Below are 15,759 nucleotides of genomic sequence, written 5' to 3' on the forward strand. Positions count from 1 at the left end.
CAAACACACGTTTCTAACAAATCCACAATTAAGGAAAAAGATAATCAGCTTTGGTGTAAATTACACTTTAGAAAATGCTTCATATACATTTTCTTTTAATGCTCTTCTGCAACCCAAGTACCAAAGTGTGTATGTCATGTGTTATCAGCTATTGTGCATCACATTGATAGCTTATAAAGGCCTTCACAATGCACAGCACAGTTTCTGCCAGTGTTTATATTGTGTCGTTAAGCCAGTTCAGGCTTGTAAACAAAGACACGTCCCTTGTAATGCCTGAAAAATGGCTGCATAATCCCATGGAACTGATCGACCAAATCTAAATAAACTGATATTTTGCAGAGTGGCAGTAGTTGAGCCTAATGGGTGGTTTCTGTTGGTTTAGTGTCACCCAAGAACAACAGTACATAGAAAAGGGTTCTGCAATCATTAGTGATTGAGAGAAAGTAAATATAATTTGATTCTCAAAAAAAGTTTGCTTTAGATTACATTTAAAAGTAACCTCAAATATTTAATGAGTGCTCATTTTATCAGAAGCCCTTTGGTAGGGCAACAGTAAGCCTGGCTTAGTAACTGTACATACTAGGGATTTAGATAAAAAGGTGTGCCTTCATTGCTTTTTTTGTATTAGTGGAAGCTAATCGACGTTGGCCAGAGATGACCTTATTTAAAAATGGTGCATGGGCCTTTCAGATAAGGGTTGTGCCAATATCGCGTACAAACATATGAGAAGGGCATGTCTTCCTTCAAAGTTTAAATGACACACTTCATAGCAGTTTGTCTTTTTTTTTTTTTATTAAACACATTCAACAAAATACAGCTCAGGACATTACAGCTGTCCGTCATCATCCAGTGAAGCCACTGTCAAAAGAGAAACAACAATTATTAGCGTTTTAAACCTAATAATACACAACATTGTGTGGAGATCATCACTTACCAGCCAGGAAAGTCTGCTAGAACCCATGACCTGACAGAATTGTGGGAGTGGAGTTCATTAAGGCTTCCACAGAGACCACACAATTTGCCCGAGTACCAGAGAGGGACCTTGACTGTCACCATGGTAACACCAATCTCTATCTCAAGCTCGGACTCCATCCCAGCATCTTTTCTTAGGATCACTATAACCTCCGACTTGTCCTGGTTCACTCCAGATGACAGGGACACCCCTGATGGCAAGGTGTGAGGGAGGCTCACGAAACGTCCATTCACCTGTGGGGCGCAACAGTGAGTTAGGACAGACATTTTAAAAATAATAAACCTGAAAGTGCTTAATGGAGCTTACCTTCACTATGCCTTCCTGTATGGTAAATGATGTTCCATGCAGGAAGAATTGAAACACAGTGACAAGTCTGGAGGAGCTGCCATCACAAGGCCCATGGTAAGAGATCAGGCTGAACCAGTGCACACTGGCTTTGTCACAGAGAGACATCAGACTGTAAGATGACAGAGGGTCCAAGCTCAGCTGCTGCCCACCGAGTGTGGAGACTTGGAGGCTGCCCCTGAGCTCACAAACTTCAGATCTGTCATTACAGCCCCAGGTACCGTTCCTCAAAGCACATTGCTGCCCTACACTGCAGCCTGCCTCATCACATATTACTCCTCCCAAAGGGTGGCACCAGCATCTCTGGGTGCAGTCCTCATTGTACAATTGCTCATCCATCTAAGAGGAGAAAACAAAACCTGCAGTTGCTGAAATACTCCATAAAAACAGATTACTGTGCATTATAAGTTTATATAATTACCTTGATATATACATCATGATGAACACATCCACACTGGCTGTAAGGCACACACTCCTTCCCATCAAAGAGATTTCCATTGTTGCATTCACAGCCTTCTGAACAGCCCGCTGCTGAAGAACCAGGCTGCAGCACAGCAGGGCATGAGTTGGAGCTGGAGTCAACACACTCCTTTGAGCTGCTGCGGTCAGGACACTGGAGAGCTAATCAAAAATAAATAAATAAATACAAAGCATTTAGAGTGGATCACTTACTCTTATTAATGCCATCAAAAAGTATTTAATTACCGCAAGGAGTGTTCACTCTCCACGATCCTACTGCTATTCCGTTAGCCTGGCAGGCTGCAGAATATGCTTCTAGTGCTAGACATGCGGCCATGTGCCCTGCTCCAGCGCAAACTGCCCTGATGCACATAAGTGTGTAACTGTCACGCTCCACATCACCGTCCCGGCACTGGTGGAATTCAGTTGTATTGAGCAACAGGATATCGCAGACCATGCCGGCCTGTGGGGAAAGCCTGCAGTCATCGCACTCTCTGCCACAAGTGTCTGTGCAAAGCTGCCCAGGAGCTGCCCAGCTGTGCAGGAGCTCTGCGAAGCTCTCAGCAAAACTGCCATTTCTCAGCTTCAAGTCATCATACTTGTCTCCATTGAAGTTCCCACAGAGGCCTGAAGATGTGGCGTCATTTACTTGAGGTACAGTTAACATTAGGTATTGGGTAGATGACAAGTCAATCCCCAACCCGGACGGAGTGATGATAATCAGTCTGTTGCCATCTTGGTAGGCTTCAAGTTCTCCAATGTCAAAAGGCACTCTGCATTCCTCTCCGTTTACCTGAAAGCACAGACACCAGTTGAGGCTGCAGAGATTTTATTTTAAACTTAAACAAATGTATAGTTTACAGAACTTACTTTTATTTTCCAAAGAGTATCAGGGTCAATAGATACTTCCATTGAATGCAAATTAAATACTACTTTGCTGATAGTGAAAATGCCATTTTTATCCTTAGTAAAGCTAAGAAGCAGAGAATAGTCCTGCAAGGCTTTAGAGGAGAGGGCAGATACGACATATGTGCAAGCTCCGTGGTGAGGCAGAATAACACCATCAAAAGTGATGTAGCCAAAGCCAGCAAACACTTGGCACACCCCATACTTCAAAGCAAGGCCATGCTTTAATGAACAGCTTTCCATGGGGCTACAGGTCACCACACCTCTTTGGCAGTCACATTTTTGGCAGCTTTTCTCAGAAATAAAGTGGCCAGTAGTGTGATACTGTCCCTCATGCACACAGCCACAGTCAGAAACCGGCACACACTGGCCGTCACTCAGGACGTAGCCCGGGTCACACTGGCAGCCTTCCTCACAACCGCCGCTGCAGTTTGCTGGGGAGGACAGTCCAAGGCACACAACAGGACACCGAGGTCCACACAGCTCATAGTGGTTATTCTTGGGGCATGACATACCTGGGAAGAGAGGGTAAATACATCTTACTTCAACTTAACAGAATCCCATGATTTTTTTAACATTAGCCCATACAAAATCCCTACCCCACCTCTTCATTAATACTTAACCCAATGACTAACAATAGTGCAGTGTTAACACACTTGACATAATTGGTACGTGTCCTTCATTTACAGATAGTGATGTGTTGGGTCAAAAATCTGTTACATTTCTGCCATAATCATCGTCCAGCAGTGGCTCAGTCAGTAGGGGCTTGGACTGGGAATCGTAGGGTCGCCGGTTCAAGTCCCCGAACAGACTTGAAATATGGAAAGTGGACTGCTACTTGGAGAGGTCCCAGTTCACCTCCTAGGCCCTGCTGTGTCCTTGAGGCCCTTGAGCAAGGCACCGGACACCTCCAATCCCCCCCCTCCCCATTACTCCCCGGGCGCTGCACGATAGCTGCCCACTGCTCCTAGTACTAGGATGGGTTAAATGCAGAGGACTAATTTCACTGTGTGTGCATGCATGTGACTAATAAAGAGGGTTTCATCCTCCGATTCCATCTTCTATCTATAATCATTCATGTTTCAACTACAGTGACCTAAATGAGCTGTACAGTATACATGTTCAGTCAGTTTGCGTGTGCGTGCACTTGTTTATATTCAACTCTTCAGCCATTTCCACTCTTAAACTTGAATGCTGCCAAGTGGAAAACATTTGTAAAAGTCTGAAGGTCAACAAATAAGCCTCCAAGTACTTGCTAGGTTTATATCTTTGACTCAGATATAGAAGTATCAATTGCTAAAAGTCTCAGAGCCAGGACACCATAATCAGCAGATAGTTAGGTAAAATAAAATCCAATCACAAGTAAATGAATGAATGATATACTCACTACAGAAAGTGTCACTCCTCCACTGTCTGACTGGCAGCTGCGCTACTTGACAGGCAGTAGCATAAGATGCAATGGATTTGCAGAGTGCAGAGTAGTGTCCATCAAAAGAGCAGGAATCTGTTACACAGTTGTGGAAGTAAAGCTTTGGACTTAATACTAAAGAACAGTCTCCAAATGGCCCTAGCTCATTTAACAACACCCCACAAAAATCGCTTCCTTCAAAAAGCTTCTGTGCCTCAGCAGGACAATGCTTCAGTCTGGAGGAGCAGTTGGACTTGCAGGCCTCTGATCCAGGAGACCTCCAGCTGTGGGCAAACTCTAGGCGATTTTGTGCAATCTCTTCATTGGACATCATTAGGTCATCATGAGGATCAGTGTTGGCATTACCACAAAGACCAGAGACAGAAGAGCCATAACTGCTGGGGAGGTTAACCCTTAGTATGCCAGTATTGTAGACAATCAGCTGCAATCCAACATCAGTGTGAATAATGATAGACGAAGGGGTGCGGTAAGCATTTACATGGCCTGTGAGGTGAGAGTATGGCAAGGCCTGATACTGTCCATCAACCTGAGAATGAAAAAGAATTAGAACAAATTAGAACCAGTGTTTCATTCTGAAGATGATATTGATAAGGCATTGTAAAGCACTCACCATAACCTTTTGTGGGTCAACTTTTCTCACCACCAACTCCAGACCATAAATTGAGAGAGTTAAATCAAGGCTATGAAAAAGTCTTTTGTGGCAACTTGCATCAGAGATAGTGATAGTGAATGGTGTTAGTCCAGTTAGGTTGGCTTTGGTCTGAACCAAAGAATATGCACAGCTGTCTCTAAAGTCAAAATGACGTCCATCAAATGTTGTAAAATGCAGCCCAGTAACAACGGTACAGTTCTGGGGGGTTTCGGGTTGACACAGCCTCTTGTGCTGTAGTTTCTTGCAGACCATTCCTCTGGGGCACTGGGCTGGGCGACAGTGGATCTCTCCATTAGCCGGTCCACATATGCAGATTTGACCACAGTCTTCCGGTGACCAAAACGTTGACTTAAGGTTGTGGTATTTGCCTCTGGAGTCTGTGCAGCCACACTGATGTGGGCGCACACAGCCAATTTGACTTCTAATGAAACCAGGGTTACAGAAGCAGCCCTGAAGGCAGGCCTTGATACAGACAGTGGCATTAAATTCACAGGATGGAGGGCAGGCCGAGCCACAGGTCTTGTAGTGGCTGTTTGGTGGACACTGCACATCTGAAATAATTTATTGAAGAGTTATTCAAAGATTAAATCACAATATTCAGAATGTAATGTTATTATATTACTCTAAGAACGACTTCTTACCAACTGTGACGCCATCGTTGTAGTCCTCCCTGGTTGCTTCACAGACTAAGGAATACGAATACATTGCCTGCTCAAGAGAAACTTCTGACAGCCCGTTGTGCCTGTGGTCATCTACACAACTTTTGTAGAAGGAATTTGGATTGACTCGACTGTGACAGTGGGCAAATGGACCATTCTGATCTTTGAGCACTTCACACGGCCTCCAGACATTGGCAGAAACCGAATCTGCAAGCAACTTCTCATGATCCACTTTCTGGTTGCAGCCGGTACAACACTTTTGGTCCCCATCAAAGAGCTGATAAGCCTGTGCAAACTCCACACTAGTCCTAATGGGAAGGAATCACGTATGGCCACACGATATTCATCTTGAGGCTTGCCGTTGAAATTGCCACATAGCCCATACACTTTGCCCTTGTAGTCAGGTCCCAGTTTAACAAGAATAATAGAGTTTCCGTGAAAGACTACATGCAAACCAAAGTCAGTTGTCAGTAGGGCTTTGCCTTCCCAGTGGGAGACTTGAATCTTACTTCCCAATAGATTAACAGGAAGATAAGCCACTTGACCATTAACCTGTAAATAAAAACGGGAGACGTACAAGTGTTAAAACTAAAACTTGAGCAGCTGTCCTTCAATGTATAACTAAGATGTACTTGCATGTATGTTGGCCGTTTCACTGCCAAGCTTGATGATGAACCCATAAGCATGTACAATGATGCCACTAGAGTCTTTCTTGGAGACACTAAAGGGCGTCAGGTCGCATGTTGCTCCTTGGCTGCCTGCAAGCAGATAGGTACAGGTACCCTCAAAGTCATAGGTTAGCCCATCAAAGGTTTGGTAGTGCTTGCCTCCCCAGGCCCAGCACAGACCCGGACGACTCTCACAGACCGGCACGCCATTGCTCAGGTAACATTTTTCAGTTTTATCACATAGTCCTTCACACGGATCTTGGTTTTGCCCTGCAAAAAGAAAAAATGAAGTTTTAACAGTGTGAAAATTAATAAATGCGTCAACAAGCAAATCTGAATCCAATGTACAGTATGGTTCGTAAATTTAAATTCTCACAATTTTTTTGACAACCCATAATTCCATCTGAAACTTGACAACTGTGCAGTGTAGGACACGAGTATTGCTCGCAGACAAGAGGAGGCCCGCAGGTGCATTTAACAGTACAGTTTTGTAGCTGTTTGCTCTCAGAGAACTGAAAATGGAAATCACATGAAAAAAGTTAATAAAGCTAATTTGGAGTGTCTTAAGATTAAAATATTTAAAACAGAAATAGTCTAATTAAAAAGAAAATGGTTTAGCTCTGACCTTAAACCAACTCCCATCCTGTAGGCAGCCACATTTCTCCTCTGGCACACAGGCGTGGCCATCATAAAGGTGTCCAGTATCACACTGGCAACCCTCCTCACAGTCTCTGGGGCACAGCACTGCCTGGCTGATCTCAGGACACAGTGAGGAGCATATATTGGTAGCGTTGCTGTAGTGGCTGAATTGAGGACATTGAGAAGCTGTAAAATAAAATACTTAATCAGCACAATATTTTCCTCCATTTAATCATGTGAGGTTTTATTCATTCAACAGTGACCCAATACTTACCACAGTTTGTCATGTTCATCCAGAGGTCAACCCTCCCTCCTGCTTCCTTGCATGCTGCCTCATAGGCCCGCAGTGCATCACACAGGGCCCGGCGTCGCCCTTCTGCAATACATACGTTTTTCAAACACAGGGAGTGGTATTTCAGTGGGGACACTAAATGGTGACATGCGGCGAATGGTCCCCTTAGATTGGTGAGAAACCCGCAGTTCAGGTCAGAGGTGTACTCGGGCCTAGGGGAGTGGCAGCATTCACAGGGACTTCCACATTCTTCACTGCAGGGTAGCTCAGCATTAAACAACTTCCATGACAGCCCAACGATGTCAGGGTCAGAGGTCACTGTGCCATTGGGTAGCTGCAGATCATCCGAGGGATCATTGTTGTAGTTTCCACAAAGGCCACAGGTGGTCTGGTAATAAATGTCAGGCATCTTGACCAGAACGTCGTTTTGTAGGTTTGACATAAGCTCAACGGACTGTGGGGTCTTAATGGTTATCCCGCCATTTCTCTGATGTACAGTGATGTTGTTCTGGGAGAACGGCAGGTCTTCGTAAACTCCATTTACCTGGGTGAAATAATTCAAATGTAAAAATGTTTTTAAAAACACATCTTAAAGTAGTTTGTATTTTGTCAAAGACAAAAACAAAGCTGTGAAATTATTACCTCAACTTTTCCAGGAAAAGCCTTTGACGTTCTTAGTTGCATTTTATTGACCTGCAAGTAGATCTGCCTTCCCTCACTATAGTTACCCATTGCAGCTATCAAAATAGGCTCTACATCCAGTTTATTGAGGCATGTCTGCACAAGGGTGTAGTAACATGAACCGTGAAATTCAAATGCCTGTCCATCAAACGTGGTGTATTGGGATCCCTCAACAGAGCAGTGTGCTACTTTGGGTTTTGGGTGGCAACCTTGAACACCCCTAATAAGCTTACACTCCTCATCCTCTCCACAGGAGACATTACGACATGTCATGTGTCCCCCGGGGTGACATAAACAGCTCTGCTTGCATGTAGACCACTCCTGTCCTGCGGTGAGGTATTCTCCATGGTGAAAGCAGCCACAGTTTTGTGGAGTGACACACAGGCTGCCACTGTGAACCAAACCTGCCTCACACAGGCAGTTCTCCGCCATGTTTAGAGGCAGCTCGACTGTTTTATTCTGCCAGCCGAGGCAGAGGTGAACAGAGGCAGAACTTATGTTGTAGCTGGTTCTAGTGGTGCACGATGGGTCTGTAGAGATACAGAAATACATCAGTCACCCAGGACAGGAAAATGGTGTAAAGGTTAGGGTTGACCAATGATGCATTAGTACCATCTAGTGGTCCAGTAGTACTGGGAAGGTTGTGGCCTCCATGCCAGTATGAGTCACAAAACACTAATACTTTGTACCAACAAAACAAAAACTAAACAAGCTAGCAAATGTCATCAGCTACAGGCATACATCGGATTTTTATGAAAATAATCTTTACGCTCTTATGCTGCTGGATAAAACAATAATGTAAACATTAAAGTTGTTGTGCGAATGCAAACTCCATATTTCATTTGTTGTGCAATGATGCTGAACACTGACAGCTCACACAATTGCAGAGTATATTAATTCAATTCACTTGCACATCAGCGCTGGGAGCACAATGATACTCACAGCAGAATCCAGGACTCCTCCAGGCAGAAACTGTAGCATTGTGGGAAAGACAGACAGCAGCATACTCAGCTAGGGAGTGACACAGTGCAGGCTGGAGACCTCCGTGAAGACACAGGTCACTGACACAGCGCTTGTAGAAGCTGGAGGGGTCCACTTTGCCATGACACTGTCTGAATGGTCCATTAACTTCCAGAATCTTCCCACAAGACTCAGGGTCAGAGAAGCGAGCCAGACGCTCTGATGAACATTTTGGACAACTTCCTCCTGGACAGCCCTCCACACACCCAGGATTCTGCCCACTTCTCCAAGCTTTTCCGAAGTGCTCAGGAATGAGATGCTCCCGAGTGTCATTTACTGTGAGGTCATCAGTAGGATCAGAGTTAAAGTTTCCACACAGGCCGCAAGTTACATTAGCATATTTACTAGAGAGACTAATGCTAACGATGCCTTCTATGCTGAGACTCAATTCAAAGCCCATTTGTGTGTAGATGTACGTGTGCAGCCCTAAAGAGAAGGCCATTGCAGTGGGGCTGAAGCGATAGGGCATGTTCCTCTTGACACCATCAACCTGTAGGGGGGGCCAACATTGCATTAGAAAGTCAGGACTGGGCAGCACATTTTCACAAGTAATCTTTGTAAATTGTTTCATTATTTGTTTTTGAATTATTAGAGCCAAAACAAGACTGACATGATAAAGATAAAATGATTATAACTCACCTTTATGCTCTTGGGGTTTTTGCTGTTCAGCTCCATAAGCACACCACTCACATTGAGCAGGAGATGAAGAGCTGACTCTAAGTGTCCATCTGTCTGTATGTGAATCTGAATGGCACTGAGGCCTTGTTTTTGTGCACACATGCCCAGTAACTGGTACCGACAAGTGCCATGCAATTCAAAGTTATGCTGGTCAAAGGTGACGATGTGATGAGCAGAGTACATGCATGTCTGGAGGGGGTGAGGCACGCAGCTTCTGACTCCATGTTGAAGACTACAGTATTCATTGAGGAGACAAGAACCCAAATGGCAGCGTGTCTGGTGCGTTTTGGGGTCACAAACACACAGTTCAGTGCATCCCTCATCAGCCCAGAAGGTCTGGTTGCTGTAGTAATGAGAGCCGTTGTGAGGGCAGCCACACTGGGACAAGGGCACACAGCTGTCAGCATCCAGGACAAACTCCGGATCACACTGGCAGGTCTCCACACAAGCTAGGGCACAGGGTCTTGAACTGAATGGATCCTCACAGGTGGCAGGGCAGGCTGAGCCACAGGAAGTATAATTGCTATTCCGTGGGCAGGAAATGGCTGATAGAAAACAAGGAGAATTATCAAAATGTGGGAAAATTACTCGTGTAGTTTTGAGACTACTATAAAATTATTGCTTCATAGTAAGAAAAATGTGCTTACGGCAGAAGGTGACATTCCTCCAGTCTCCTATCTTGATCCCGGCATTTTGACATGCAGCAGCATAAGCTTCCAAGATGGGGCAGAGAGTCTTCTGTGTATCATTACTAGAGCACAAGTCAAACATGCTCACAGCTGCAGAGATTTTAGTGTAGTTTACAACTTCCCGGCACTGGTAGAATGGATTTTGTGGCAACCAAATATATTCATGTGTAGATATCCATCGAGTGGCTACATTTTTCTCCAGAATCTGCTCAGCAGAGCAGCGTGGGCATGCATTTCCACAATCTGCTGTGCACTGTGTTTCCTGATCAGGAGCTCTCCAGCTCCAGCCAAAGGTGGTAGCATCAATAGTCTCACCCTGTGGCGTTCTGAGGTCATCTTCCTCGATGCCATTATTATTTCCACACATACCATAGACTTCCATTGTATGAGAGAGTAGGATAGTGGCAACATGAGAGCAGTCATACTTAATCTGGATGCCCAGACTAGTATCTACAACAACAAACATGCCACTCAGATAAATCTTCACACGTCCAAACTGTAGAGTCACAGGTAGTCGCCTTTTCTCACCATTAATCTGAGGGGCACAAACATTTGTAGATAAAGAATTGATCTCATGCGATTGTAAACGCTTGAACTATACATCAAAGGACATACAGAAGAAACAACATCATATTATAATTCTTTTCAATCACAAACTGATAGCAAGGCCAAAATGTTGCTGTGACTGTTTGCGTTTCCTAATTTAAACTTACCCAAGCATGGCCTTTTCCCCCTCTGTAGATCGTAACATTGTCACCAGCCACCTTGACATGAATAGCTTTGAGAGAGGAAGCCTCGTTTGGGGTCCTGTCTTTCTCTACCCCAACCCAAAACGCTGTATTCTCACTTGTGACGTTCAATACATGGACCAGAGTGTAGGTACAGTTTCCTAGGAATTCAAACACCTTTCCATCAAAAGTGTAGAAGTGTGCGCCTCCAAGTACCCAACACTGGGTTTGCAGAGGTTTGCTACTGCAAGTTTCTCCATCTTCACAGATTTTGGTATTGTTATCTGAAACAGTAAGGGGGGGGGGGGGGGTTTAGGTCAAAGCCACATGCAAAAATGGGATATCCGAGTTTTAAATTAAATGCAAATGTTCCAGGTAAAAAAAGAAATAAATACAAAACTGCATCAAATCATTTCCAATACATCACATTTTGATTGTGTATCATAGGCTTGTGAGTAGGACAAGTGAAACAAGGATGCAATATTATTTACGATTGGCATGCTTTGTAATCACTGTCAAAAGGAGAGTGAAGTACTTAATAGACTATGAAAAGAGTTAGGCAAGTTTAACCTACTTTAAGTAATTTGATAGAACATGCAGAAACAAGACATAAAATGGGATATTGCCAGACCAATGAGTTTCACTATGTAAAGCTGAGAACAACAACAACAGTTAGCCTGTGAGGAAATGTCACCGACCCCAGCAGAACCTGCCGGGCATACCTTTCTTTGCACAGCCCCAGGTATTAAGAAGGGTGCAGCGCTCTCCCTTGGGGCATGAAGCCGGCTCGCAGCGCATGTCTGCAGTAGCAGAGCAGTTACACTTCTCGGAGCATCCCTCACCCCATGACATCTCCCCAATCTACAGAGAAAAGTGAGTCACTGGTGTTGTTGAATCAACTGCACTCTAAAAACACAGCACACAAACAACCCAGGAAAACACAAAAGGTCTAGGACTTTGTGATTAGTCATGCCAAGAGCACAGGGAGACATAATGAATCATGTTAACATTGCATTGAAATACTAGGGCATGCCACTTCATGAGCTTAACTGGAAATATGTTCATAACTGCACCTGCAGAAGGGTCACATTTAATTTTGCAAAAACACGCCCAAGTAAACCAATAGGTTTATTAGAAGTCAAACAAATCTGTCCGTCAATTCTCATTTTAAATGTAGTTTGAATAAAATTATTGCTTGGGTAAAGGAAAAATGTACATGCCCGTTGTTGTAAGCTTAATGTGTAGCTACTCACCTTATAGTAGTGCCCAAGGTAAAAGCAACCACATTTGTCAGCTTTGACACAGCCATTTCCACTCTGCATGTATCCAAAATCACATTGGCATGCCTCAGAACAGGCCCATCGGCAGTGGATATCAGATAGAATACCACAGGACTCTGGGCACGCACTGGCACATATATTATAGTGCGAGTTTCCAGGGCATGAGAGTGCTGTGAAGAAAAAAAATAAAAAAGTTTCTATGTAGTACAGAGTCCAGCTAGCCTTACATTAATCTGGCAACCTCACTATGTAGAGATGCCAGAGTTTAAAAAGGTACAAGAGAAGCATGTGTGCAGACCTACATGATTTACATGCACTGGCATACGTTAACAGACTGATGAAACAACACATGTGCACGCATCAGAGTCTCGATTAATAATACTCACAGCACTTCGCGCCCCTCCATGGTTTGGTCTCAGCTCCTGCCTCTTGGCATGCAAAAGCGTACCCTCTCAAACTACTGCAAAACAATTCTTCTTTCCCATTAGACATACACAAGTCATTCACACAGTTTTGAAAGAAGGGCTCTGGGTCCACAGTAGAGTGACATTCACTAAATGCTGCTGCAGAAGCACGCAGCATGCCACAGAAGTTATCAGATGCATATTCAGCTGCCATGGTAGAGTTGCACACTGAACAAAGATCACATTCTTTAGAGCAGTTTGTTCCAGGTGAGGAAAGTGACCAGGAAGATGCAAAGATGGAAACATCATTTGCAAAGCTGCCATTGGGGCTCTGTTTCTCATTTGTGACAACAGCACTCATGTTTCCACACAAGCCACACGTTTGCTTACTGGTGGCTGGAATCACAATTTGTATCAGATCTGGTGCACCGTAAGTAACAACAACTCCTGTATCTACAACAACACGAGTGATTAAGCCAGAGCGCAGTATTGCCATGTGATCCAGATGGACAGGAAGACTTCTCAAAACACCATCAATCTGAAAAATGTAAATCTCAGCGTTACAATCCATGCAAATTAAACAGTTTATTTATGTTTGCAGCTGCTTACCTTTACTTTTCCCAACTGCGCCATTTCCAAAGACATGTTCACCCCATGGACCCTGAGGTGCAGCTGTTCACGCTGGATAATGACTGTGGGGTCAGACTCTTCCTCTTCACAAACCTGGGATAGAATATAACGGCAGCTTCCAATATTAAAGTCAAAGCTTTGTCCATCATAGCTTCTGAAGTGTCTGCCACCCATGACTGCACATTTAAAGGGCTGCAATGCATGACATGCCCTGTGGCCATCTTGGATGCCACATTTTGTTTCATTTGGACATGTGTGGTTGGTACATTCCACTCTGTTGTGGCCCACGCAGATACAGTGCAGCTGACAGTGATCATCCGGGTAGAAGTTCTCATGGATTTCATAGTAAACATCATTGTGAATACAGCCACACTCGGAGTGTGGTACACATTTCACACCACTGTGGAAATACCCAGGCTCGCATAAACAACCCTCTTTGCATTTCACCGCTAGACGACTTGGGTTTTCTACACAGTCAGAAATGTGACTGGCACAAAGGCTGTAGTCACTGTTACGTGGACAGGAGAGACCTAAGGAGGGAGAGTAAGAGTGAAAAAAAAAAAAAGTCAAAATAATAATTCAAAGTGTATTATAAAATCATGGTTGCTTACTACAAAATTTGGAAGTCCTCCATTCATCCACTTTTGCTCCCATTTCTTGACACACAGCAACATAGCTGGACAGAATCAGACACAGGGAAGTCTGTTTACTATAACAGAGATCATGAATGCAGTTGTTGTAGAAATCTTCTGGAGCAACCATTTTGTGGCAGCTATTGAATGATCCCTCTTTATCCAGTAACCTTGCACAGAAATCTTTTCCCTCATAGAGGGCCATTTCATGTGAATTGCAACCCGAGGTGTTCATAGGCACATCCACACAGTCATGATCACTGCTGGTCCGCCAGTGTCCAACGGCTTGAGAGATATCAGATTCGTCGTCAGGCATCACATCGTCTTCTGGATTAGAATTAAAGTTCCCACACAGGCCGCAGAGATTACCAGAGAATTTCCTGGGCATTTGGACGGTCAGAATATCAGAGCTGTACATTACAACAACACCAAAGTCAGTTTCTATAAACCTTGTCTGTCCAGTCATGTAGAGCTTCACTTTGCCAAGGCTTAATACGGATGGGAGACGCAGAAGGAGACCATTTACCTAAAAAAACAAAACAAGGATTAACATCAATAATAATAATACAAAACAACTAATTTTGTATACATAAATGAACTTACCTCAACTCTGTTACTGTGATCATTTGACATCTCAATGGAATAACCAGAGACCACCATTTTAACATGCCGAAAGGATACATTTGTAGCATCTTTTATCTGGTTCTGGACCTCTACGCTGAAGGCTTCCAAGTCCCCCCAGGCCGGACAGAGAGAAGTGAGAATGTAAGTACAGTTTCCATAAACATCAAAGTTACGTCCATCAAAGGTGGTATAATGAGGGTCTCCTTTGGCTATGCACACCCCAGGCCCCTTAGTTTGACAGCCCATGACTCCATTCTCAACTTTGCACACTTCTCCATCCTGGCAATGAGACGGAGAACAAACGACTCTCTTGGAGCTCGACTGGCAGACACATTTCTCCTGGCATTGTTTGCCGATCCAGAAGTTCTCCTTGGGGTAGTAGTAGGAACCTTGGTGAAGACATCCACACTTGCTATATGGTACGCACTTCCCACCACTCAGCAGATACCTCCTATTGCATTGGCACGATTCCACACAAGGGAGGGTGCAATTACTATGCACTTCTGGGTTTCCACAGGTAGCAGGGCAGGCAGAGCCACACATTTCATAGTGGCTGTTCATCGGACATACCATAGCTGTAAAAAAAAAAAAAAGAGGGGAAAACACCCTTAGCTTTTTTCAGTTAAACCATGTACTCACTCAAATCAAAATTGATGTCAAAACTAACGGCACTTGGCGATGGTTCTCCAGTTTCGGACTCTGGCCGTTATCCTCTGGCAAATGTTGGCATAGTCTGTCAGGATCTCACACATTGAAGACGCAGCTTCCTTGATACACAAGTTGTTAACACAACTACGAACAAATGGCTCAGGATCAATAAATGAGTGGCAATCAGCAAACGGTCCACCGCTCCGCTTCAGTAGGGAGCATCCAAAATGAAGGGAATTACTGTTAAGGATGTCAGGAAATGTTTTTGATTGGCTTCTACTACATACTGGACATGAGGAACCAACACAATCTTCAATGCAGGAACCGGCACCGCTGTTCACCCGCCATGGGAGGGTAAAATCTGCAGTCTGGGTCTTAATACTGCCATTAGAAGCAATGACACCATCTAAAGAGCTGTGATTGGCATTTCCACACAAACCGCACAGGACTCCATACAGCGCTGGGCCAACTTCAACTTGGAGATGCTGCTTCCAGTCATACCGCAGAGCCAAGTCGAAAGCAGTGTCTAAAACAATGCTGGAGCCACTGTGATAAAAGTTCAGGGACCCATTTCCCAAAGTGAGGGGCAAGTTCCACCTCTGTCCGTTAACCTACAATTTCAAATACAAAAACAGACAAAGTAAGTGAACACTTAACAGCTACAAAAAGTTGTTTTTATTATTTAAAGTAAGTCAAGTACACTCACCATAACATGATTTTTGT

The 15,759-nt window shown here is 44.1% G+C and overlaps 1 protein-coding gene across 1 annotated transcript; it reads right to left on the bottom strand.

Annotated features, from left to right (window-relative positions):
- Nucleotides 1-51: 51 nt before the first annotated feature.
- On the bottom strand, nt 52-10,172 carry LOC134861700 (IgGFc-binding protein-like). The gene is made up of 17 exons (XM_063879110.1): nt 10,049-10,172; nt 9,363-9,946; nt 8,646-9,213; nt 7,665-8,233; nt 7,005-7,566; nt 6,717-6,916; nt 6,576-6,603; nt 6,100-6,361; nt 5,406-5,731; nt 4,723-5,315; nt 4,071-4,638; nt 2,648-3,198; nt 2,024-2,570; nt 1,740-1,939; nt 1,280-1,657; nt 935-1,206; nt 52-858 (listed from the first exon to the last, which is right to left on the bottom strand). The coding sequence occupies exons 1-17, from the start codon at nt 10,170-10,172 to the stop codon at nt 843-845; spliced, it is 6,348 nt and encodes a 2,115-aa protein (XP_063735180.1). The 3' UTR covers nt 52-842.
- Nucleotides 10,173-15,759: the final 5,587 nt, after the last annotated feature.

The sequence above is a fragment of the Eleginops maclovinus genome, chromosome 3, assembly GCF_036324505.1.
Source record: "Eleginops maclovinus isolate JMC-PN-2008 ecotype Puerto Natales chromosome 3, JC_Emac_rtc_rv5, whole genome shotgun sequence".
Lineage (NCBI taxonomy): Eukaryota > Metazoa > Chordata > Actinopteri > Perciformes > Eleginopidae > Eleginops > Eleginops maclovinus.